Below are 10,004 nucleotides of genomic sequence, written 5' to 3'. Positions count from 1 at the left end.
AACTAAAAATCAGTATCACAATAAAATTTAAGAAACTTACAACTATGTGGGAATTTAACAACACACTCATAAAAAACCTATGGGTCAAAGAAGAAGTTACAAGAAGTTAGGAAATACTTTGATATGAACAAAAATGAAAATGAAAAACACCAAAACTCATGGTATGCAGTGAAAATAGAGCCAAGAGAGAAATTTATACCTATAAATATCTACATTAAAAAGGAAAAAAATAAGCTCTCAAACCAATACCCTAAACTTCCATCTTAAGACACGGGAAACAGAAGAACAAACTAATCTAAATTAACTACAAGCAAACAGAAGGAAGGAAATAAATATTAAAGTGAAGAGACAACAGAAGAATAGAAAAATAATAGAGAAAATAATTGAACCAGAAGCTGGTTTTCTGAAGATCAACAGAAGTGATAAACATTTAGCAAAAAAAGAGATGATTTACACACTGAAATCAGAAAAGAAAGTGGAGACATTACCATAAGCTTTACCTAATAGAAAGGATTATAAAGGAATACTTGAACAAATGCTGATAAACTAGATTAGATAAATTAATGAAATAAATTCTTAGAAATTCACAAACTACTAAAGTGACTCCAGAAGAAGTGGAAAACATGGATATGCCTGTAATAACAGATCAAGTTCATATTTAGAAAACTATCAAAGAAAAAGAAGCCTAGCCCAGATGGTTTCACTACTGAAATCTATCTAGCAAAGTTTTGAAGAAACGTTAACACCAATCTTTCTCAAACTCTTCCAAAAAACAGAAAAGGAGGGAACACTTTTTAACCATCTATGAAGTCAGACCACCCTGATACCAACGCCAGAGAAAGACATCACAAGAAACAAAAACTACAGACCAGTAGCTCTTACGAATATAGATGCAAAAATCCTCAATGAAATGTAGCAAACAGACTCCAGCAGCATATTAAAAGGATTATACATGATAACAAAGTAGGATTTACCCTAGAAATGCAGAGATGGCTCAGCATAGAAAAACCAATCAATATAATACACCATATTAGTAGAATGAAGAGAAGAATTTTTTTTTTACAAAATCCAATGTCTTTTCCTAATTAAAACAAACAAAATAAAAAACTTAACACACTAGGAATAAAGGGAATCTTTTCAAACTGATGAAGGCCATTTATAAAAATAACATCATATTAAATGATGAAAGTCTCAGGGCATCTGGGTGGCTCAGTTAGTTAAGCGTCCCACTTCAGCTAGGGTCATGATCTCATGGTTCATGAGTTGGAACCCCGCACTGGGCTCTCTGCTAACAGCTCAGAGCCTGGAGTCCGCTTCAGATTCTGTGTCTCCCCTTTTACTGTGTCCCTCCCCTACTTGTGCTCTGTCTCTGTCTCACTCTCAAAAATAAATAGCATCAAAATTTTTAATTAAGAAATGATGAAAGTCTCAAATCTTTCCTCTAAGTTCAGGAACAAAAAGGATATCCACCCTTCCTATTTCTATTCAACAATGCACTGGAGATCTAGTCAGAGGCAAGAAAAAGTGTAGATGTATTCAAGTGAGTAAGTGAATAATCACAACTAAAATGTGTTTTATGATTATATAAGGTCCAGAGTCCAGGGTGTTCTTGTTTCTGGAATAAGTCCATACTCCACCTAACTACAGAGTTCAGGAGCTTCTGAAACTTCATGTGACTGGTTTATGTCACTGACGCTTCCGTCTGTTCCAGGATATTGCCTGGTGGAATAATCTGTCATCTCTTGCTGGTAAAAGGAACACAAAGACATTTCAGAATCCTGCCAACACAGCTCAGAACAGAGTTGGGAATTTCTTTCAGGCCACGAGTGACGGACCTGAAAAGAACTCGTTCCTGCGATGATGACTCGGCAAACAGGTCTATATACAAACTTGTATATGAATAATGAGACACATAAAAGTAAGTTTTATTGTGATTCCTGCTATTTGTGTGTGTGTGTGTGTGTGTGTGTGTGTGTGTGTGTGAGAGAGAGAGAGAGAGAGAGAGAGAGAGAGAGAGACTGAGAGAGAGATGGGGGAGAGAGAGAGAGAGAGCCCACATGTCTAGTGCTTCTAAGAAAAGTATTTAAACCACAAAAATAGAGCAGACACTAGAGTGCAAGTTGCACTAGGGTGCAACTAAGAGTTGGAGCTGTTATTCTTTCAGGACTGGTCAACTTGAGTTCTTATTTCTTCTCATTCCCTAATTACAAACTATCTCGAAGTTCTCAGTTTGATAATCTCTCTCATTATATATTTCTTTCTTTTCCATCTCCTTCTCCTTTCTCAGTTTTGCCCATGCAAGTTATTTTGGAAAGTCTCCCTGTCTCTATATTTCTCCCTTTCTCTCAGAAATGGTCCTGGATCAGATGCTTTCTGCATAGTTTAAATTTTGCTTTTCTCTCTACTCTTACCTCACAATTCCAACTCCTAGAATGATCTCACTTCAATCCATCCTTTTTGGCATGTCATCGGAATGTCATTTATTTGAAAAATATATCCAGATATTAACATTTAACAAGTTTTATATTTACATTCTAAAAAGTGATACTTTATAGGATTGAAAACCAACACTCTAATATCAATCATTCTGTGCAATAATGTAATAAAAGCTTTAAAAAATTTTTAGGGTTTATTTAATTTTGAGTTAGAGAGAGACAGAGGAGGCAGGGGAGGAGCAGAGAGAGAGGGAGACATAGAATCTGAAGCAGGCTCCAGGTTCTGGGCTTTTGGCACAGAGCTCGACGTGAGATCATGACCTGAAGTCTGACACTTAACTGAGTGAGCCACCCAGGCGTCCCTAAAGCTTTTTTTTTAAATTTATTTTTTAAATAGTTTATTGTCAAATTGGTTTCCATACAACACCCAGTGCTCTTCCCCATGAGTGCCCTCCTCCATTACTACCACCTCTTCCCCCCCTACTTCCCCTTCAACCCTCAGTTCATTTTCAGCATTCGATAGTCTCTCAAGTTTTGCATCCCTCTCTCTCCCCAACTCTCTTTCCCTCTTCCCCTCCCCCTGGTCCTCCATTAGGTTTCTCCTGTTTTCCTGTTAGACCTATGAGTGGAAACATATGGTATCTGTCCTTCTCTGCCTGACTTATTTCGCTTAGCATGACACCCTCAAGGTCCATCCAGTTTCCTACAAATGGCCAGATTTCATTCTTTCTCATTGCCATGTAGTGCTCCATTGTGTATACATACCACATCTTCTTGATCCACTCATCGGGTGATGGACATTTAGGCTTTTTCCATGTTCTGGCTATTGTTGACATTGCTGCTATGAACATTGGGGTACATGTGCTCCTATGCATCAGCATTTCTGTCTCTCTTGGGTAAATCCCTAGCAAGGCTATTGCTGGGTCATAAGGGAGTTCTCTGGATAGTTTTTTGAGGAACCTTCACACTGTTTTCCGGAACAGATTCACCAGTTTACATTGCCACCAACAGTGTAGGAGGGTGCCTGTCTCTCCACACCCTCGCCAGCATCTAAAGTCTCTTGATTTGTTCATTTTAGCCACTCTGACTGGTGTGAGGTGGTATCTCAGTATGGTTTTGATTTGTGTTTCCCTGATGATGAGTGATGTTGAGCATCGTTTCATGTGCCTGTAGGCCATCTAGATGCCCTTTTTTTAAAGGAACATGTTCCTATGGAATTCTAAATGACTCTGAATATCCATAGTGAATATATTTTACTGTGCATCAACTCAAGGTTTTAAGACTTAGAGAGTCAGCCTATCCTGACTATAGTTCTGATTCATAGTAAGCTGGGAAAAATGTCAATGTATAATAAGACTGTGAATAAGTGATTAATTTTTCCTGATTGGGAAAATAAATAATCAAGGACTATCCAGATACAGAATGGAATAAAGTTCTTTTGTGTCATCAGTGGGGTATCATTCAAGTTGTCCTAACATAAGATTTATATTATGTTCTAAAATTGCTTCATGCAAGAATATTATGACATTGGGCTACTTTGATTTTAAATTTAAAATTTACTTTCTCTGCAGTATTAAAAAAAAACCCACAAAACTATTTGTTTCATTTTTTCCCAATAGGTTGTGTAAAACAAGGAGATATGAGTTATTTCTGTGTTTTCTTTTCTTTTTTTTAAGTCTATTTATTTGTTTTGAGAGAGAGAGATTGAGAGAGCACAAGCTGGGGATGGGCAGAAGAGAGAGAGAGAGGATTCCAAGCAGGCTCCACACTGTGACCACAGAGCACAGTGTAGAACTTGAACTCATGAGCCATGAGATTCTGAGCCAAAATCAAGAGTCAGACACTTAACCGACTGAGCCATCCAGGTGATCCTCTTCTGTGCTATCTTATGTATAAGACCATATCTTACACAGAGGCATTTTTACTGCTATTGACTAATTTATTTAGAGTCTTAGGCAAATATAAGAGGACAAGAAATATAGTTTGTCATAGTCTCTTCCTCAATGATGATTAGATATGACTTTTACAATTTAAGACATCTTTCCCATTACCTTACTTATTATGATTTTATGTATAAGTCACATACATAATCCTTTGCTTAATGTCAAAGTAATATTCAGTAGTTGAAAAACATGAGGACAAAAATAAGCTACAGAGAATGAGAATCATATGGGGATGTGAGTAGATAGGAAACAATGTTATTATAGAAATATAAATCAAGTTAAAATTTTTTAAATGATGGAATGGTAGACATTATACCTGCTGTAGAAAATTTAAGGATAATGATTGAAAAATGAGCAGCTGATTTATCAATAAGCCTCTTTTGTTGACCTCTAGCAGTGCACAACAATGGAGAAAAAGTGTTACTGTATATGACAGGTAAAACAAAAACAGATAGTCTGGTTTTCCAGCTTTAGAAGAAGAAGATGAGAGGCAGCACTGAAGTCCCAATCCATAAGATGACCAAAGTACTTAGGAGGACAGCTAGAAAAAAACTTCCTGCTTGAACAGTAACAATAGTAACTATGTAAATAAATCCAGTTTGATCAGGTGTTTTGCTGAAAAATAAGAATTGTTGTCTCTAGCAAGAAGAAAGATGAAAATATAAAACAAAAAGAAGTGAGGATTAATTGAGTAATATTATAGCCATATCAATTAAGTAAGAATAACTATAGTTCAGTTACATAAATCTTTGGATTTATCTCATTTATTTAGGTCCCTTTTGCTTCAAAAAATGTAAATAATATAATGACATATAGGACAACATGATTACCTTCAGAAGCATTTTCTGCAAAACCTTTTTGGTAAATATTTATTTCTTTTTCTTTTTTTTAAACTGAGGTATAATAATGATACACTGTTTTAGATGTACAATCAATATAATGATTCAATAATTCTATACATTCCTTAGTGATCATCAAGAAAAGTGTGCTCTTTTTTTTTTTTAATTCAAGTTAGTTAACATGCAGTGTAGTCTTGGCTTCAGTAGTAGAACCTAGTAATCCATTACTTACATATAATACCCGGTGCTCATCCCATCAAGTGCCCTCCTTAATGCCCATCCCCCATTTAACCCACCCCCACCAATCCTCAGTTTGTTCTCTGGATTTAGGAATTTCTTATGGTTTGCTCTCTCTCTATTTTTATATTATTTTTGCTTGCCTTCCCCTGTGTTAATTTGTTAAGTTTCTCAAATTCCACATATGAATGAAGTCATATGATATCTCTTTCTCTGAGTAACTTATTTCACTTAGCATAATACCCTCTGGTTCCATCCATGTTGTTGCAAATGGCAAGATTACATTATTTTTCTTCCCTGAGTAGTATTCCATTATATATTTTATACACACACACACACACACACACACACGCACACAAACACCACATCTTCTCAATCCATTCATTAGTTGATGGACAATTGGTGGCTTTTCCCATAATTTGGTTATTGTTAATAGTGCTGCTATAAACATTGTGGTGCATATCCCCCTTCAAATCAACTTTTTTGTATCCTTTAGATAAATTTCTAGTAGTGCGATTGCTGGGTCACAGGGTAGTTCTGTTTTAATTTTTAAGGAACCTCCACACTGTTTCCCAGAGTGGCTGCCCTAGTTTGCATGCCCATCAACAGTGCAATAGAGTTTCCCTTTTTCCACATTCACATCCACATCTGTGGTTTCCTGAATTGTTAAGCCATTTTGACAAGTATGAGGTGTTATCTCATTGTGGTTTTGATTTGTATTTCTCTGATGATGAGCAATGTTGAGCATGTTTTCATGTGTCTGCCATTTGGATATGTTCCTTGGAGAAGTGTCTATTCATGTCTTTTGCCTTTTCTTCACTGGATTATTTGGTTTTTGGGTATTGAGTTTAGTAAGTTCTTTATACATTTTGGATACTAACCCTTTATTTGATATGTCATTTGCAATATCTTCTCCTATTTTATTGATTGCCTTTTAGTTTTATCAATTATTTCCTTGGCTGTGCAGAAGCTTTTTATCTTGATGAGGTCCCAATAGTTCTATGAAGCCAGGATTACCTCCATTCCAAAACCAGCCAAAGACCCCACTAAAAAGGAGAATTACAGGCCAGGATCCGTGATGAACCTGGATGCAAAAATTCTCAACAAGATACTAGGAAATCGATTCAACAGTGCATTACAAGAATTATTCATCATGATCGAGTTGGGTTCATTCCTGGGCTGCAGCGCTGGTTCAGTATTCACAAATCAAACAATGTGGTATAACTTAACTCTTCGCAGATTACATGATACTCCATGGAAAACCAGAAAGACCCCACCAAAAAACTGATAGAGCTGATTCATAAATTTAGCAAAGTCACAGAATATAAAGTCAATGTACAGAAATCACTTGCATTTCTATACACTAATAATGAAGCAACAGAAAGAGATTCCAGGGAATCAATCCCATTTACAATTGCACCAAGAACCATAAAATACCTAAGAATAAACCTAACCCCAGTAAAAGATCTGTATGCCAAAAACTATAGAAAGTTTATGAAAGAAATTGAAGAAGACACAAAGAAATGGAAAAAACATCCATGCTCATGGATTGGAAGAGTAAATCTTGTTAAAATGTCAATACTACCCAAAGCAAACTACATATTCAATGCAATACTTATCAAAATAGTACCAGCATCATTCACAGAGCTAGAACAAATAATCCAACAATTTGTATGGAACCACAAAAGACCCCAAATAGCCAAAGCAATATAGAAAAAGAACCAAACTTGGCAGCCTCACAATCCTGGCCTTTAACCTGTATCACAAAGCTGTAATCATCAAGACAGTATGGTATTGAAACAAAAACTGACACATAGATAAGCAGAATAGAAAACCTATATATGGACCCACAAATGTATGGCCAACTTATCTTTGACAAAGCAGGAAAGAGTATTCAATGGAAGAAAGTCTCTTTAGTGGTAGGAGAACTGGACAGCAGCATGCAGAAGAATGAAGCTGGATGACTTTCTTACACCATACACAAAAAATAAATTAAAAATGGATGAGAAACCTAATGTGAGACAGGAAACCACCAAAATCGTACAGGAGAACACAGGTCTTTGTTGACCTCAGCCACAGCAACTTCTTACTTGACATGTTTCTGGAGGCAAGGAAAATCAAAGCAAAAAACACAAGTGCACTCTTAACCCCTTTATCTATTTTACCCATTTCCCCTGCAAACCCCTCTCCAACAACCACCCCTGTGTTCCATGTTTTTAAGGGTCTGTTTCTCTGTCTTTTCTTTTCTTCGTTTTGTTCATTAGTTTTTTTCTTTCTTTGTTCATTTGTTTTGTTTCCACGTAGAAGTGAAATCATAAGTTATTTGCCTTTCTCTGACTTATTTCACTTTTTTCCCTGTAGGACCATCCATTTTGTTGCAAATAGATAGATCTTCTCCTTTTTTATGGCTGAGAAATATTCTAATATAGATGGTTTCCCTATCATTATTCCTTCATCTATCCATGGATACCCGAGTTACTTCCATATCTTGCCTGTTATAAATAATTCTACAATAAACATAGGGGTGCATATGTCTTTCCTAATAACTGTATTTATTTTCCTTGGGTAAGTACCAAGTAGTGTTATTACTGGCTTATATGCTAATTGTATTTTTAATTTTTTGAGGAAATTCCATACTGTTTTACATAGTGCCTGCAGCAATTTACCTTCCCACCAATAATACACAAGGCTTCCTCTTTTCCATATCCTTTTTAACACTGGTGATTTCTTGTCACTTTGAGGTTAACAATTCTAACAGGTGAAGGTGATAACTCATTGTGGTTTTAATTTTTATTTCCATGATGATTAGTGATTTTCAGCATCTTTACATGTGTCTGTTGGCCATCTGCATGTCTTCTTTGGAAAACTATTTAGGTCCTCTGCACATTTTAAATTGAATTTTTGGTTTTTTTTCTTACATTAAGCTGTATAAGTTCTTTATATATTTTGGATATTATCCATTTATCAGATATACCATTTGCAATATCTTCTCCCATTCAGTAAGTTGCCTTTTTTAAAAAATATTTTTTATTAAATTTTTAAATTTTAATTCCAATATAGTTAACATATGATATTATATTAGTTTCAGGTGTACAGTGTAGTGATTCAACAACTGCATACATTACTCAGTGTTCATCATGAGAAGTGTATTCTTAACCCTCATCACCTATTTCACCTATCCTCCACCAACCTCCCCTCTAGTCGTCTTCTGTGTGTTCTCTATAGTTAAGAGTCCGGTTTTTGGTTTCTCTCTCTTTTTTCCTTGTTTTCTTTCTTAAATTCCACATATGAGTGAAATTATATGGGATTTGTCTTTATTTGGCTGATTTATTTTGCTTAGCATTATGCTTTCTAGGACCATTTACGTTGTTGTAAATGGCAAGATTTCATTTTATATATGGCTGAATAGTGCTTCATTTCTGTATACATAGCACTTTTTCTTTATCCGTTTATCTACTGATGGACCCTAGGGCTGCTTCCATAATTTGACAGTTGTAAATGCTGCTTGCTGTAAACATAGGGATATATGTATCCCTTTGAATTAGTGTTTTCATATTTTTTGAGTACATACCCAGTAATGTCATTGCTAGATCATACGGTAGTTCCACTTTAATTTTTTTTTATAACCTCAATACTATTTTCCAGAGAAGCTGCATCAGTTTATATTTCCACAAACAGTGCAGGAGGGATTCTAACATCCTCGCCAAAACTTGTTTTGTGTTTTTTATTTTAGCCATTGTGATAGGTATAAAATAATATCTCTTTGTAGTTTTGATTTGTATTTCCCTGATGATGAATATGTTTAGCATATGTTCATGTGTATATCTTCATAGGAGAAATGTCTGTTCATGGCTTCTGCACACTTTTTAAATTTTTAATGTTTATTTTTTAGAGACAGACAGAACGTGAGTAGGGGAGGGGCAGAGAGAGAGACAGAGACACAGAATTTGAAGCAGGCTCCAAGCTCTGAGCTGTCAGCACGGAGCCTAGTGCAGGGTTCAAAACCACAAACCGGGAGATCATGACATGAGCCAAAGTTGGACACAACCCACTGAGCCACTCAGGAGCCCCACTTCTATCACTTTTTACTGGATTTTTTGGGTTGTTTTGGCTGTTGAGTGGTATAAGTTCTTTATATAGTTTAGATACTAAATATTTATCATATATTTCATTTGCAAATACAGTGAAATCTTGGTTTGCAAGCATAATTCATTCTGGCAACATGCTTGTAATCTAAACCACTTGTATATAAAAGCGAATTTCAAGAACAATTGGCTCAGTTGTGATCATGTGATGCCGGAGTTCAGCTCCAGTGGGTTCAGGGTTCCCCAAAGGATAGACAGTGTTGGCGAGAGAGAATGAGAGAACCTCAAGTTTCTTTCTGATCACCGGGCAGGCATGTTTGCTCTGTCTGATTCCCTAGCTTTATTTATAGTGAAAGGAGCAGAAAGAGTAGCATGTGTTTAGTAAATGATTTCTCATAGATAATTTTTTCAGCACTATTTTCCAGAACATGGATTCTGCAGAAGTTACAATTCTTTTTTTTTTTT

The 10,004-nt window shown here is 35.8% G+C and overlaps 1 protein-coding gene across 11 annotated transcripts in view; it reads left to right on the top strand.

The window, feature by feature from the left end:
* Window positions 1-1,794: 1,794 nt before the first annotated feature.
* Window positions 1,795-10,004, top strand: part of LOC115296120 (butyrophilin subfamily 1 member A1-like) — a 76,086-nt gene continuing 67,876 nt past the window's right edge. For 10 of the 11 annotated variants that reach the window (XM_029944576.1, XM_029944571.1, XM_029944570.1 and 7 more), the window contains exon 1: window positions 1,795-1,918. In XM_029944576.1, the coding sequence (XP_029800436.1) occupies window positions 1,858-1,918 (61 nt within the window). In that variant the 5' untranslated portion in view covers window positions 1,795-1,857. The remainder of the gene's footprint in view (window positions 1,919-10,004) is intronic. The other variant, XM_029944573.1, reaches the window with a different exon arrangement.

This window comes from Suricata suricatta, chromosome 7 (genome assembly GCF_006229205.1).
Source record: "Suricata suricatta isolate VVHF042 chromosome 7, meerkat_22Aug2017_6uvM2_HiC, whole genome shotgun sequence".
In the NCBI taxonomy this organism is placed as follows: domain Eukaryota; kingdom Metazoa; phylum Chordata; class Mammalia; order Carnivora; family Herpestidae; genus Suricata; species Suricata suricatta.
The sequence above is the reverse complement of the archived record's forward strand: the minus strand, read 5'-3'. Positions and strand labels throughout refer to the sequence as shown.